The following is a 16,353-nucleotide window of genomic DNA, read 5'->3' on the forward strand; positions in this document are numbered from 1 at the left end:
TCTAATCACCATATAAATTTGGATGAATTAATTATTTATCAGAGGATCATAGACAAGGCTTTCAGTCCAACAGACTGGGAATACAATTTCAGGCAGCACTGGGTTGCATGTTTTTATTTTGGGGTTAAGTCCTCATCTTTCTTTTTTCTCTCTCTCTCTCTTTTAAGATTTTATTTATTTATTCATGAGAGACACAGGTAGAGGGAGAAGTAGGCTCCCTGCAGGGACCCCGATGTGGGACTCGATCCCAGGACCCCAGGATCTACAACCCGAGCCAAAGGCAAACGCTCAACCACTGAGCCACCCAAGTGCCCCAAGTCCTAATCTCTTTTAATTTGATTTCTTACTGCTTCTTCCTAATTTTAACTTCTTCAGGTCCCCACCCTCCCAATCTTAGCATGGGAGGCTCCTTCAAAAATGAGGATTGGAGGATATGCAATGTATACTATCCCTGTTCCATCCCATCCCCTTGTCTGACCCCCCTTCCCCCCCGCCCATCAGCCATGACTTTGAGCTTGGATGTGGTCGAACAGTCTCTCTGAAGTCCGGGGCTTGAGGTGGCCACCACCCAGGGACCCAGACTCCTGTGCAGTTCCATGATGGCAGAGGAGCTTTGCCCGTTCTGTTTACAGGTACAATTTCAATGCCTAGAACAGTGCCTAGCTTGTATAAGGCCTTCAGGTGATTATATAAAGAATGAAGGAAAGAGTCAGGATGAAATCCATTAGCCATTTGGGATCTTGGGACCATGCCCATAAGAGTGACTTCTTGTTTTTCTCATGAATCACATACCTAAATCTCCAAGATTTCCACAGCAAATGACACTGTCCTTCTATACCCTGTGTCTGCCTCTCCATTATATTGCCCACATATCACCCAGGTGTGGCCTGTGAGAGAGCCTACGCACTTACTTAGTGATGGAGCAATCCATCCTCCATTTCAGACAGGGAAATATTCACCCTCAGATAGTCAAGGAAGCTTCATCCAAGTGGCTGATAACTAAAATTATTCCCATTCCAGCCAGATGGAAAAAAAAGTTGTATACACACGTACTCCTTTCTCCCTCTTCTCCTCTCACCTATGTGTGTAGAATGCAGAGTGTATAGCAAGGTGATTCAGTGACTTCTCTGACACAGGAACAGAAGTACATCCACACACTCATATATACACATGAAAACATTCAGCATCTCCTCCTCACAGAGACACTTGATTGCTGGAAAGATCTAATCTATTAGTATTTATTCTTTTGCTCATGTTTCTGACAAATGTGCATTCACTACTGAATACATTCCAGGCCTTATTCCAGGCGTTTGTGCTACAGGGATGACTAAGACAATTTTGCCCGTGAGCCGTATGCAGATGTAGTAGAGGGGACAAACAAGTAAACTGGTGACTACAGCGCATGAAAAGTACACAGGGAGAAGTAGTAACAATAATAAAGAGTGATGCCAACATAAAACTACTGTGATGCTATAAGCAGGGTCAACCATTTAGTCGTGCAAAATGTTGCACTGTGACTTGTGAAGTCCTTTAAATAAGAGCAGGAGCTTACTCTGAAGGACAGAAGCCAATGATCAGGCACATTTTAACAGGGCACATCTGTGTTACTGTGGTGCACATGATCATGGGGATTGTTACAATAGTGCCAGCCATTTTCTCTAACCCTTACCTATGCCCTGTTGGTGAACTACTGCTGTTTTTTTGTTTTTGTTTTTGTTTTCAAAGATTTTACTTATTCATTTGAGAGAGAGAAAGAGAGAACATGAGCAGATAGGGGCAGAGGAAGAGAAACAGACTCCCCGCTGAGCGGGGAGCCTGATGTGGGGCTCCATCCCAGGACCCCGAGATCAGGACTGGAGTCAAAGGCAGATGCTTGAATGACTGAGCCACCTAGGCACCCCCATGAATGATCTCTTCTCACAAAAGCCTTCTGACCTCAGTATCATGAGAGCCCATCCTTAACGTGACAGTGAATAGGCCTTTTGCGCTGCCTCACACCTTACAACAGTAAACATTTCATACTGGGCGGCTGAAGATGATCAGCATCTACAGTTAAGAACTTATCCCAATATTTTCTTACCCACCCCATCTCCAAGTTAACGCATTTATAATGAAATTGCAGCCCCCTGGATTTTGAACTGGCATTTCCAAATTACCGATGTGTGAACTTTTGGTTTTGGTATTGTTGTGTTTTTTTTTGTTTTGTTTTTTTGTTTTTTTTGTTTTTTGTATTGTTGTGTTTTGTTTCTAAAAGGCCACTTTAGGGTAGTCTGGGAGCCTACCCAGTGAGCTGGTCTCTAGAAAATAGCCTTTGCGATAGCAGCCAACTCTGACAAACTGAGCACTTAAACATACTTGACTCATATCATTGTCTTGTCTCCTTTGCCCTTCTAGTTCTTTGCAAGAGAATCTTCTTATAGTTTAGGTTAGGGACGTGGGCAGCCCGTGAAAGGTTATAGCCAAACCTAATGGGAGAGATCTTGGCCACTGTTCTCTTCCTTCAGCATCAAGTGCGAAAGGGACAGACACATGGCCAGAGAGGGACCCTTGAGGTTACATGGCAGCATCATCTCTCAGGAGAATACATTTCCTCCATTCTCAGCTGCCATATGGATCCTTTTTAAAGATATAAAGATTCTTTTCAAAGATACATTACCAATACTACAGGGATTCTCCATCATTAAATGAAGAAGAAACAAGTAAGGCTTAGCAATAGCACCTGGCTCATGAAACTGGCCTCTCCATGAGGCAGCCACCATAAACCATGCCTTCTTGCTCTTCTCATGGATGTCCTTCCCCCCTTTTTTTAGTCCAGATACTTTATGAAATAGAGACAACTCATAAATACACATACAGGTGCCGAACATCTTATAAAACCCACAAGCACAGCTCACACACATGTAAACTCCAGCTAAACAATACAAGGTCATGAGTGTGCAGCTGCGTGAAGTTTCATCTGGATTCAGACTCCTGTTCAGTGAACATTTTACTTCAGCCCCAACTCTGGAATATATCATTTCTACGAAACATCTCATTTAGTATTTGCAGCAGCCTCATGCAATAAAGCACTATTATTTTCACCATTATATATGTGACAGGACGGTTTAGAGAGCTTGTGATACCCTGAGTAAGGTCTCACAGCTGGAGAGAGTATGTTGTCAATGGACCTCAGCTAATCTGTAGGAGGAGGCATTAACCATTTCCCAGAGTTACAGAACTAGGAAGTGATGCAGTCGGGATTTGAGCTCCGGTTGGCCTGAGTTAGACTCTGTGCTGTCAGGTCCCACATTGTCCTCATCACTTTGTGCCAGTATTCAATTTACTGCATAAGCTAAGATGGATTCATTGCCCTGACTCCCTCCTGAACCAGTCCACTAATTTAGCTAGTTCAGGCTAGTCAGAAAAGCTATTAGGTTCAATGAGTGTCTTCTATTTTGGATATTTTTGATGTTCCCCATCCATAGTGACTAGAAACAGACTGAACTCACGTGGAGTCCTCCTAGGAACCACCTCTATCCATGTTGAAAGGATTCTCTGTTAACTACTCCAGATTTAGGGATTTAAAACAATTTCCGTTTCTCCTTTCGCACAGAGGAAGACTCTGAGTGGCTTTACTGAACCGTTTGTGGACATGTAGGAATGTTCTGGTCCTGTGCCGTGACTAAAATCTGTGGTGCTTCCTCCCTTTTCTCTTGCTCAGTGTTAAGTTCAAAAATTTAATTTTAGAGCATGTGATTCCCCCAGTTTAAAAATGCTTACTGATAAGGGGAGGAATTGCAGCCATGAAGATGGTTCCTTCATCTGGAATATCTTCATTCGATTCTGGGCTTCTGAAGGCCAGATGAAGTATAAATAAAATACACCCAGTTTCCTCTTGAAAAGGTAAGCCTCTGCTTGAATGCATTCTTGTGGTGTGTCTGTTGCTCCTGTGCTGCGGAGATCTGTACGTAGCACAGTGCTGGGGACTGGGGGAAAGGAAATTGAGTATGGTTAAGGCTCTGATGTGTGCCAAGACCCTGGCACTCAGAAGTTTCTGGGATGCCCTTTGCTGGTGAGGTGCTCTCTCTGCCTACCCTTTTGTGATTCAAACCTCAAGTGTGCTATTTGACCTTAATGCGTCTGCTCCATTATAATGTCACAGGTAATGAGTACACAGGAAATGAGAAAAAATTGCTTATTGACAGAAGTGACAACTGTTATTTTGGTGTTTCTGAGTCCTGCATTTCCTGCAATCCTAATTAGCGTGACAAGAAAACTCATTGCCAAGAAATTGTATGGATTTGCGTAAGCTTCATTCTCAAATTGTGCAGCTTTGGAGAGTTAGCCCCAACTATTTACTTTCTGTGTACTGAGATATTTTCGATGCCAGCAGGGCAGCCGAGATGGTGCAAATTGTTACTCAGATATAATTAAACCTAGGTCACATTCAAGTCCATTAGGCAACAGCCTCAAATCCTTTTAATTAATGGGTTCAGATTGGTTGGTCCGAAGGAGCTAATTAAATTTTTTTCCAGGATTTTCCGCTTAAATAGTCATTGTGCATCCTGCATTTCCTCCAAAGTTCCTTGTAATTTAGGATTGATGGAGGTATTGGCACTTTATGGCAGGCCCTGATTTTCAGAGGTCAGGACACATTGTGGGCTCCAGGTCTCTGGTTAAACCCACAGACACCCCACCCCCACCCCATCTGTATCTTCCAGCACTTTTCTTCTCAGAGTCAAAAGGATTTGGAAGCCCTTTGCTTTCTTACACCCAACCACCACCTGAGAGAGGTCATCTTTCCCCTGGAGAGGCTGCATATCTTCCCCCAAAACTGATAGGGTGGATCACAGGGCTCAAAAGCCTGAATGATGGCAACCCTGGATTCTTCATATTTAGTAAAGCTGCAATGTCTTGGGACTAGTCCCTCCCAGTCTTGCCTTCCATTTCTTCTGCTGTTCTCAGACATCTCCCCCAACCCACCGCCCAGTCACATGCTCAGGCCACACCCTCTACACTTCAGTTCTCTCTGATAATTTCACTCCTGTCAGCTACTTATTAAGAGTAAGATCCAGAGGTGCCTGGGTGGCTCTGTCAGTGAAGCGTCCACCTCTTCATTTCAGAACAAGTCATGATCTCCAGGTCATGAGATAGAGCCCCATGTTGGGATCTGTGCTCCGCGAAGATTCTGCTTGAGGTTCTCAATCTATCTCTAATAAATAAACAAATTAATTAATTAAAATATTTAAAAGTTAAGAGTAAGATACAGAAACAGGGCCTCCAAGTGGTGGTGGAGATGCTTCTCCTGTCCTACACCCTCCAGGCCCCTGCAAACATGATGTTCCTCACGCACACATCCGCAGAGGTTCTGCCCGAGGGCTAGTGCCCCCAGCTGGCAGTGGGAGCTCTGCTGGCCACTCATAGCTGCTCTCCTCAACTCCTCCAGCGGAGGTCCCTGGCAGTTATATTTGGTCATCTCAAGGTTTTATAGGAAATGAAAGGCTATTCCTCCAAAACAAACAAGCAAGAAAGGTCAAGTACCCTGTTTCGTGCAAAAAGAACATACAGTCATAGGATAGGGAGTCTACCCAGAAAACCTGGGATTTTTGTTTCTTGTCCCAGAAGAATCCCTGTGGGGGCTCCAGTGTTTCCAGTGTGGGCCATGCTCACTGTTCAGTCCGGGTTTTGAGCGCTCAGGACAAACTATCTGGGGCTCTCAGTGGTGCCCAGGGAACCCGCACCTGGGACCCAGGTCTCTTGGCCCCGCATCATTCTAAGCAACCATTCCATTGACACCCCCTGCGAAGACGGAATTGCTGGGGAGGGGCCCCAGAGAGGAGACTCGAGCCTGCCCTGTATCCACTTCACCAGTATCCTTCACTCCGGGGCCTGGCTGTGTGGGTGTTCCTCAGCCTGATGGCAGGAGGGAAGGATGCCGTGGGGCCCAGTTATCCTTCCGTGATCTGTGTGCCTCTGGAGGCTGGAGCCATCTCAGCACTGGCCTCTGGGAGCAACGGACCTGGCGGGTCACTAGCTTACAGCCCTCCAGCCCTGGGAGAGACACTCCGTGGGAGGTGGAGGGGGTGGGGCGGAGAAGCGAAGTGACAGACCCAGTGGGTCACTAGCTTACAGCCCCCCAGCCCTGGGAGAGACCCGTGGGGTTGGGGGGCAGGCGGAGTGATGGACCCGGTGGGTCACTAGCTTACAGCCCCCCAGCCCTGGGAGAGACCCTCCGTGGGAGGTGGAGGGGGGGCGGAGAAGCGAAGTGACAGACCCAGTGGGTCACTAGCTTACAGCCCCCCAGCCCTGGGAGAGGTGGGGGGGCGGGGGTGGAGTAAGGGACCCAGTGGGTCACTAGCTTACAGCCCCCCAGCCCTGGGAGAGGTTGGGGGGGCGCGGTAGGCAGTGAGGCGTTTCCCTGAGATGCTGCTTCGGTTTGGGGCCGAGAATCCCGGCTGCAGCAAGGCCGCTTTGTCCCGGGCCCGAGGCCGGAGAGTGTGCGTCTGCTGCCATCTCTCGCCCGGCGGCCGAAGCGCGCTGGGGCTCGTGAGGAGGGAAGCTCCGCACCCGCTCGCCTCCACTGAGGGGGAGATCAAAACAAAGTTGTTGGTGTCCCCCAGTGAAAACCCCATTACGAAAACCCGTGTTTACTGACCTACCCTCATTTTAAAGCCGCTCCATTTGAACTGTAATCAAACCGCCAAGTGACCTTTCTGTCCCTCCACCCAGCGTCCCTGAAAGGGCCTGTTGTTCCTTTGGTTCAATGAAGAAACCTTCTGTTTAGTTAAGCAAGTGTTTTTCCAGTCTTGTCTCCTGGTGAGTTACAGAAAGATTATTGTTGGGTCTCGGTTTTTGTTGTTGTTGTTTTATTCTTTGAATACCCCTGCCTCCCTGCCCCCTCAACTGTCCCACCTCCACACTTCTTTCTTTTTGTTAAGATTTTATTTATTTATTCATGAGAGACCCAGGAAGAGAGGCAGAGACATAAGCAGAGGGAGAAGCAGGCTCCGTGCGGGGAGCCCGATGAGGGACTGGATCCCAGGACCCCAGGATCATGCCCTGAGCCGAAGGCAGATGCTCAACCACTGAGCCACCCAGGCACCCCCCCATACACATTTATTTCTTTACTTACCTCCCCCCCCAGAAGAGGAGGACATAATGACCTGAGCAGCTTCATGAGCCCCTAATGGTCCCCGGTCCTGTTTTTCAGTTCCTGATGTGAGCTGCCTTCTCTTCACCCTACCCCCTAGGGCCTGGGAATTTTCCAGAGTCTCTGAGGTTTCCACATGGGGATGAAGCACAGAATAGCCCCCTGTGAGCCAGGGCGACCGGGCCTGATTGCTGTGTTTATATATGGTGTGCTTTTTTGTCTTACAGTTGTTTGTTGGACTCGGGTTCCCTTATGAGGGCCCAGCTCCCCTGGAGGCCATCGCAAATGGATGTGCTTTTCTGAACCCCAAGTTCAGCCCACCCAAAAGCAGCAAGAACACAGACTTTTTCATTGGCAAGCCAACTCTGAGAGAGGTAAGCCTCTATACAAAACCATCCTGCTTCCAGCAGCCTGAATCCTTGCTGCTTGCTGAGTGCTGGGGCTCATTCAGACCTCCTGACCTTGGACAGCAGGTAGCGTCAGCTCCATTTAACAGAGCTGGGTGGGAGGAGGGAGCGTGCAGGGGCCCAGGGAGGAACCGCTGATGCCACCTCCTAATGGGGTGGTGACAGAGCCAGGCCTCACCTCCAGTTCTGCCCCTCTACAAACTGGGGCATCATCTCACTCTGCCTCAGCTCTGTCCTGTTTCCCACAGACCTCTCTAGCCTCCTTAGTGGCTGAGCGCTTTTTGAATGTTTAGAATTGGTGGAATCAGGAAATCCACTGGCTAACTTACGGCATCGTTGGAGAGTCTGCTCTCCACAACGGGCTGAGGGGGAATAAAGAGTAGGCCCTCCGTCATGAGGTTCTTAACTGTCAACCCAGAGAGACGAGACATAGGATGGGCAACTGAAGTCACATGCCTGGTGTTCTAGGCTACCATCAGCAGACAGCATCCTGAGAAGTAATCCTGCCATTGCTCAAACTGTTTGCAGAAGCCTTATTTGAATTGCTTTCAGAGATCCTCTTAAAAATCCACAGCAGGAGATGAATCACCACTGAAGGCAGTTGGATTCGATTTGGGGCAATAAACAAGTCATTTAGAGCATGTGGGTGATCAAGCTGGTGTTTCTGTAGCTAGTCTGAGACAGGTGTGTGCAAGAGACCATAAGATTGATTTTCTTATTATTTCTGTGGCTCTGTGGGCTGCTCACAAGGAGGAAGCCCCTACAAGCTGGAATCCTGGCGGTGCCCCTGTCACTGGGGGCCTTCCCCTGGGAGATGGCACTGGTGGGCACCCATGATGGAGCTGTAGTATAGCAGCACTATGATTAAAGCACATGCTTTTCAGTCCTGATACTTTTTAACCTTCCTGAGTTGATTATCCCAAACTCCCCTTTCCCCAGAAAGAACACGAAATGCGTTTTCGTTCTTTCACTCATTCTTCACTGGTCAGTCAGAGAGCTTACCAATTCACAGAGCCGATTATTTTGAGAGTTCTCTTTTCTGGCCCTCCCTGTCAGTGGCAGAGAGGCCAAAGGAGGTGGAGGAAGAGGATGGAGATCCATAAAAAATCCTCAAAAAGGAGAATCTATGGCCTGCATGACCTGTGTGTGTGTTGGCTGGCATGCTTGCTTTTCGTTCTGCTGGTACAGTACATTTGAATTCTTCCTCTGAGGGAGCTGTTCCTTTGAGGGAAGTCACTCGTCAGCAATCCTTAATGCACACTTGTGTGCCAGGTGTTGTGAGAGGTGCCAGGGCACAGATCAGGAGTGCTCAGCCCGGCACTGAAGAGCTTACTCTTTGGATTGATCTGAAGAGACGTTCCCCAGCCGTGAGAACATCTCAGTTTAGGAATCTCTGCTCTCCTGTGTGACTAACTTCTTTGAAACTTTTGGGATAGAGTTTAGGATAGAAAATTTGGGCCAAAAAAAAGAAAGAAAGAAAAAAATTTGGGCCAATAAATCATCCCTACGTTTTCAGTTAGATGTAAGAAATCTCTGAAGTTTTCTGCCCACAAGACGATAATTATCTGTAGTTTTTTTTTACTTGTGATTAAATATACATAATTTAAAACTTAGCATTTTAAGCGTACAGTTTACTGGTATTAAATATATTCCCAGTCTTGTGTGACCATAACCACCACCCATTTCCAGAACTTACTCATCATTTGAAACAGAAACTGTGCTCATTAAATAACAACTCCCCACAGCCCCTGGTAATCTCCCCTCTATTTTGCTCTCTAAATTTTCCTTTTCTAGGTTTCCAGTGTAAGTGAAATCATACACTATTTGGTCTTTCATGACCGACTTGTTTTACTTAGTGTAACGTTGTCAAGGTTCATAGCACATGTCGGAATCTCATTCCATGTAGAGGCTGAGATCCAGTCCAGGATCCTGCAGTGCATTTAACTGCCATGCCTCCTGAATCTCTTCCAATCTGTGACCATTCTTCACTCATTGTCTTTCATGACCATGACACTTTGAAAGAGTACTAGTTACGTGTTTTTTTATACCCTTGCCCACTTTGGAGCTGACAGGTGGTTGTCTTTGTAGTCAGTTTGAGATGACATTTTTAGCAAGAATGTCACAGAAGTTGCGGCTTTCTCACTGTACCCTACGGTGGAGGGGCATGATATCAATATGTCTAATAACTGATAGTGTTCATCTTGATCACTTGGTTGAAGTCGTGTCTGCTGGGTTTCTTCACTAGAAAGTTACTATTTTTCTCTATATTGGAAAAAATATTTTGAAACTACAAATATTCTGGTTCTCTTCAAATTTTTTTTTTCCCATTTATTTTTACCATGTGTCAGCAGATCTTGCCTACAACAGTTATTATGGTAGTTCTAATGGTGGTTTTCTTTTTCCCCTCATTGTGATTTTTTTTTTGAATACATGAAAAGCTAAGAAACCTGTCTTTTCTCACTGCTGTTTCTATGTATGAACCTTTGGAAAATGATCAGTCAAAAGTTTCTTTCTTTTTTAAAGATTTTATTTATTTATTGACAAGAGACACACAGAGAGTGAGAGGAAGAGACACAGGCAGAGGGAGAAGCAGGCTCCATGCAGGGAGCCCGACGCGGGACTCGATCCCAGGACTCCAGGATCATGCCCTGGGCCAAAGGCAGGCTCTAAACCGCTGAGCCACCCAGGGATGCCCAAAAGTATCTTAGGCTACATTGGCAACTGGCACCTTTCTGTTATTGATAATTCTAAAGATTTTGATGACACTTTATTACAACTGAGTATCTTTTCCTGAAAAAAAAAAAAACAAAAACAACAAAAACAAAAAAACTTTAGGACACTCAATCCACTTCCCAGGGAATGCTGTAATGTTAGAGATCAGATCCACCAGTAAAAGTTATTGAGGAAAGGATGTCCATCATTTCCTATCAGTTGTCATCACCTAGTAATTTGCTTCTCGTTGGGATGGTGGAAGCTTTTCATTCTTCATGGCTTAAAAAGAGACTAGGCATTAGAGCTGCCCACACGCCCTCTCCCCATGCTTGGTTCCTCCCATCCCTTTAGATGACTCCGCCAGTGCTTAAATGGGATTCCAGTTAGAATGGCACTGTGGGATCCTCTCAGTAGTTGCTGTGCAAGTGACCTCATACAGATGACTCCATCAGTCCTGGGTTCCCACAGGAGGGCTGGATGCAGAAGGTCAGTTGACAGATGTTCATTGTGTCCCCACAGGATCCATGGTACTAGCTGCCATATTGGGGAAACTTAATAAGACACATTTCCTGTTTTCCAGGAGGTCAAATTTTGATACAGAAAGGAAGAGCTAAGTCAATCAAGGAGGGGGTGTCAACTTGGCATTGTGCCAAGTGGAGAACTTGCTGGGTTAACTGAAAAGGGGTGGATGGTGGAGCTGTGCTGTAAAGGAAAAGTAGGGGTTTCAAGCTGAAAAGGCATGAATGTTGATGAGTTGGAGGGAAATCGCAAGAGGGTCACTTGGCTTTATGCAGGAGGGCAGGTTCCATCTGATGTCTGTCTCCTTCTCTGTGGGAGACAGTGCAGAGAGCAGGCTGGGAGCCAGCAACATCACACAGCTTTGGGAAGACCCAATGAACTTGACTTCAGGGCCAGGTGGGCCACCCACTCTGCTCTTTCAGCCCACAAAAGCCCTAACCAAAGTTGCTTTTCACTGGAAGAGAGCTATCAAGAGTTCTATAGATGTCCAGGGGTCAAACATCCCTAGAAATCAATTATTCCTTTTTTTTTTTCACCCTGCAAATGGAGAAATTTTAACCAAAGTGGACATAACTACAAAGCTGTTTTTTCATGCCCCTGCTAGTCTTTCCAGTTAAGCAATGATCAATCCATGTAAATCAATCTGTATATAAATTGCATATGTCCCTCCTTTGCCTTGAATAGAAAAAAGTCTAAATATCTACATAAGAGTTAAGAGTTTAGGTTTTTTTTTATTTTTTTTTTAAGATTATTTATTTATTTATTTATTCATGAGAGACACAGAGAGAGAGGCAGAGACACAGGCAGAGGGAGAAGCAGGCTCCATGCAGGGAGCCTGATGTGGGACTCGATCCCAGGACTCCAGAACCACACCCTGGGCTGAAGGTGGCGCTAAACCACTGAGCCACCTGGGCTGCCCAAGAGTTTAGTTTTATTTTTGTCTTTTACACTGGACCAATTTTTTAAACCGCAATGTATATACTCAAGGGAAAACATTCCATATGCCTTTAAGTAATGTGGTCCGTTCAAGTTCTACTTTCAATGTGATACAAATTGGATTTTTATCATTATGTTGGGAAAACATTAGCAAGTTCTTAATCATTATTTGGACATTTTGTAAACCATTAGAAATTCTTTGGCTTCAGGGGTTTTTTTCCATAAAGAGAACTCACGTTCTCCTTAGAAATTTAATAGTCGCTCTGAAGTAATGTCTCATATATAATAAGATTTTCATTACTTTTACAAACTATACTCCAGTAAATTTACTGATTGATATACAGAGAAGTAGCTCAGATCAGATAGTTCTCAATAAATTAACAGGGGGGAGCATATCATTCAGAGGGGAAATAATAAATCATGAAATGCCTTACTCATTAAAATTAAGTAACCCTCAATAAATGTAAATGAATAAAATGATAATGGCTCAGCATTTTGTATTTTCCAAGTGCTTAGAGCAACCTTGCAAATAAACAGGGACCTTACAAAGGAGCGGTGGGGAGAGAGATTGCCAATATGTAAGTGGCTGCAGAGTGACAGTGACAGCAACTTTAATTTACCCTGATTCCATCGGAAGAATTAATCACTTTGTTCTCCAGGCCACCAAGTGAAAACGGGGTGACATTTTGCTCATCTTCAAAAAGCTCTACTGCAGGAATAAATTCAATCCTGGGATTTTTTTTTTTTTTTTAAGTTTTGGCAGGTTTTAGGAGCGTGATTAAAAGATTGGAGTTTACTTAAGGCTTTCTTTCCATCTTTGTCTTAAGAAGCCAGTAGATACTTGATAATTGTCATCTTCCTTTCTGTCAAAAGCTAATGCGTTGTTGAAGGATCTCAATTTGAATTTGCTCTGTATTTCCTGGCTGTGTGGTCTTGTGGAATTGTAAATGCCTGTAAATCTCAAAATTCTCATTGATACATAGGAAATGTAATAAAAAATGTGGGTGATTAGCACAGTGCCTGGGCCAGCCAGAGGCTTCACTGATACATGTTGAATCTAAAATGTGTGTTGAGGGGGAAAAAGGAAAATGAAGCTTCCCCAGCTCCATGAAGCTGCTACAGTCACTCTGTAGGTTCTATCGCTGAGCAAAAGAGAGTCCATGTCAGAAGAACAGAAATGAACAGGCCAATGAGGGGCGTGATTCTAGCAGAGGAGGGCAGGAGCAAAGTCTGGGATATTTTCTCCTCAGAAGCATGATTTCCAGGGGCACCTGGATGGCTCAGTCAGTAAAGCATCTGACTCTTGATTTCAACTCAGGTCATTATCTCAGGGTCCTAAGATATAGCCCTGAGTCAGGCTCCACATTCAGTGGGGAGTCTACTTGAGATTCTCTCTCCCTCTGCCCCTCTCCCTGCCTCTCTCTCAACTAAATAACCCTTAAAAGAGAGAAAGAGAGAACAAACGAACCATGATTTCCATGAGAGGATGCCAGTAATGGCCAGGAGCTGAGGCCTGATAAATTCTGGGTTTCCTGCTCTAAGTAGAGTGTGCACATAATTGATGAGATAGGATAGGAAGAATGGTGGCTAGGAGTGAGATGGAGAGGGACCAGTTAAATCATCCCATTCTCTGAGTATACTAGAGTCTAAAGAAAAAGGGAACCAGCTTAGCCTTTCTATTTTTTTTTTTTTTTTTTTTATGATAGTCACACAGAGAGAGAGAGAGGCAGAGACACAGGCAGAGGGAGAAGCAGGCTCCATGCACCGGGAGCCCGACGTGGGATTCGATCCCGGGTCTCCAGGATCGCGCCCTGGGCCAAAGGCAGGCGCTAAACCGCTGCGCCACCCAGGGATCCCCCAGCTTAGCCTTTCTAAAGCAATAGCCTCAACCCTACCAGACCGAACACCTGTTTCTCCTACAACTATGTTGTAAGATCTATTTTTCTGTCCTGAAATAAAATTCATAAATAATATACCCTGTCTACATATGTAATTTCAAAAAAGAATGATTCCCTAACTCTAATATAAAGGAAAAGAATTTACAGTAAGAAAATACATATTTTGGTGTATATATAGTCAAGAAATACCATACCGTACCCAAGAACTATGGTAGAAAACAAGTCTCATTCCTCCTTACAATGAGTAAGTTTGTTCTTAAGAAGAAGAAAACATTCAGTTGAATATGGTCAGCCCTTTTTGCTCATAAGTGATATTATAAAAGAGAAAGGTAAGTTATAAAGTGCTTATATATATGCATATAATAGCCATTGCCGTTAATATGAGAGCTACAAATAGAGACTAATTTGGGGGTGTTGTATTGGAGAATCATATAATCTGAGTGACATTGACTTTGCTGCCCTGGTTTTTCCAAAGCAGTAACAGCTTATTGGTGAAGTTCCAAAGAAAATAGTACAAACGTCCCTTGATTTACATGGTAATTATGTTTCTGAGAAATTCAATGTATATTAAAATGGTGCCAGTTAGATTCTGTGAGCCCACATGGAAGCCCAGCAGGGTACATGCAAGCTGTATGGGAAGAGGACAGCCTGCCTCGTGTAGGACTATAACCAGTCATGAGGCATCAGCACCCCTGTCCCTCACTCACAGATTCACAGATCAAGGTAGCACCCCAGTCTTTGTGAGAACTGAGGATGCTCTTACCAATGTCCAGAAAGTTCCCTTCACATTACTCCCTGAAAGGGATACAAGAATAAAGGTGGAAGCCAGTTTGAGTGGTAAATTTAGCTGTCAAAGAATGGACTCTTCAAGTCTGGCCCCCACTTTGTTCTTAAAATAAAAGCTCTGAATTTAGGGTTTTGCTGAATCGAAATTGTCTTTATAAGTATTGATGCTTCGTTGTTATGCTAATGATTAGTCCTGAAACCATTACCGAATTCTCTGTTTTTCTGGTTGCCTTATTTCTCTTTCTTCATATTTCACTTGTGCCATTACGTGTCCTCCTATGACTTGAAAGCTTTTGGCTTTATTGTAATTTTCTTATGCTTAACTGTGTGTCCTCACCCCTGTTTTTTAACAGACACTAGTTTGATCTATGATTTTTAGGGCTGGGATATGACCAACAGTTAAATTTTCATTGTATCTTGGTGTCGCTTTGACAATTGAAGCCACCTGTAACAGCCAATGTGTCACCTGGTTTTGACATTTCCGTGGGATTTAAGATCTGGAGCTATCACTCTTTTATTGTTCTTCAGTTATGGGTCCTCAGGAGGTTTTGATCATCAGGGAGAGACAAAAATGTCTTGTTAGCTACGCAAGTACAATGCCATAAAAAGCATAACGCTTCATCTACCACAGAAGGTGTAGGGAAAAAAGTATTTGTGAGACTCAGGTGTTCTGTCTCTCTCTTCCAGCTGACTTCCCAGCATCCTTATGCTGAAGTTTTCATCGGCCGGCCCCACGTTTGGACGGTTGACCTCAGCAATCAGGAGGAAGTGGAGGATGCCGTGAAAGCAATTTTAAGTCAGAAGGTTGTGTCTTTTATTCCATTTTTCCCCATCTGTACAATCCCAGGGAGGGATGGTGGGTGCTCTGGCAGATGGAAGTAGAGCTGCTGCCCCTGTGTGCGTGGATCCTACAGAATATTTTGGCATGACTCCTGGGTCGCAGATACAATAGTAGGAGTTTGAATTACACTTGTTTCACTGCCTAATTATGGAGCTTTCTCAGAGGTCAGAAAACACAGACTTGCTCCCCTACAAAAAAGTTAGGATGATAGGAACTATTAAAGAAATACCAGGAAATGGGGGTTTTTTGTCGTTGTTTTTAAATATTTTATTTATTTATTCATGAGAGACACAGAGAGAGAGGCAGAGACATAGGCAGAGGGGGAAGCAGGCTCCATGCATAGAGCCCGATGTGGGACTCAATCCCAGGACTCCAGGATCACTCCCTGAGCCAAAGCCAGATGCTTAACCACTGAGCCACCCAGGCATCCCTGGGAAATGTTTTTATATGGCCTTTATTTATTCGGCTTTTTTGCCTAAACCTACCTACCTATCTATCTATCTATCTATCTATCTATCTATCTATCTATCTATGATGGAGACATACTGAGCACAAGACCGGGGGTGGGGGGGAGAGAGAAGCAGACCCCGCACTGAGCAGGAAGCCCTACATGGGGCTCCATCTTGGGATCAAGACCCAAGCCAAAGGCAGATACCCAACTGACTGAGCAACCCACACACCCCTTAGCTAAACCTCGTAATATTATTTTGTATAAGTAACATTGCTGGATTCTCATCATCAATTTAGCAGACATTATGTACCTACTGTATGCAGAGCACCCTCTTACTGCCCAGTGAAGAAGGGCCACATTAACCTCTCTCAGCTCCCAGACTGCCTTCCACACCTTGGGGGCACCCTGCACTCTGAACTCCTACTAGGACACTATTTATACTCTCTTACAATTATTTAGAAGAAGCAGTATAGGCATGGTTTAAAGAGGACAAGCTGGAATTAGCTTGGGGTTGGGATTCTAGCTCTACCACCTATAAGTAGTGTCCCTAGGGCAGTTACTTAACCTCTGAGTCTTAGTTTCTTCATCTCTTTAAGTAGGCTAGGATTACCTACTATATAGATATTTGTAAGTATTCAATGAGATAATGAATATAAAGCACTTAAGAGGAGCAT

General features: G+C 44.8%; 1 protein-coding gene across 6 annotated transcripts in view; it reads left to right on the top strand.

The window, feature by feature from the left end:
- The window catches only part of MGAT5 (alpha-1,6-mannosylglycoprotein 6-beta-N-acetylglucosaminyltransferase), a 339,881-nt gene that overhangs the window by 295,569 nt on the left and 27,959 nt on the right, over positions 1-16,353 (top strand). For all 6 annotated transcript variants that reach the window (XM_072789000.1, XM_072789001.1, XM_072789003.1 and 3 more), the window contains 2 exons: positions 7,357-7,503; positions 15,075-15,191. In XM_072789000.1, coding sequence (XP_072645101.1) covers positions 7,357-7,503; positions 15,075-15,191 — 264 coding nt within the window. The remainder of the gene's footprint in view (positions 1-7,356; positions 7,504-15,074; positions 15,192-16,353) is intronic.

This window comes from Canis lupus, chromosome 20, assembly GCF_048164855.1.
Source record: "Canis lupus baileyi chromosome 20, mCanLup2.hap1, whole genome shotgun sequence".
In the NCBI taxonomy this organism is placed as follows: domain Eukaryota; kingdom Metazoa; phylum Chordata; class Mammalia; order Carnivora; family Canidae; genus Canis; species Canis lupus.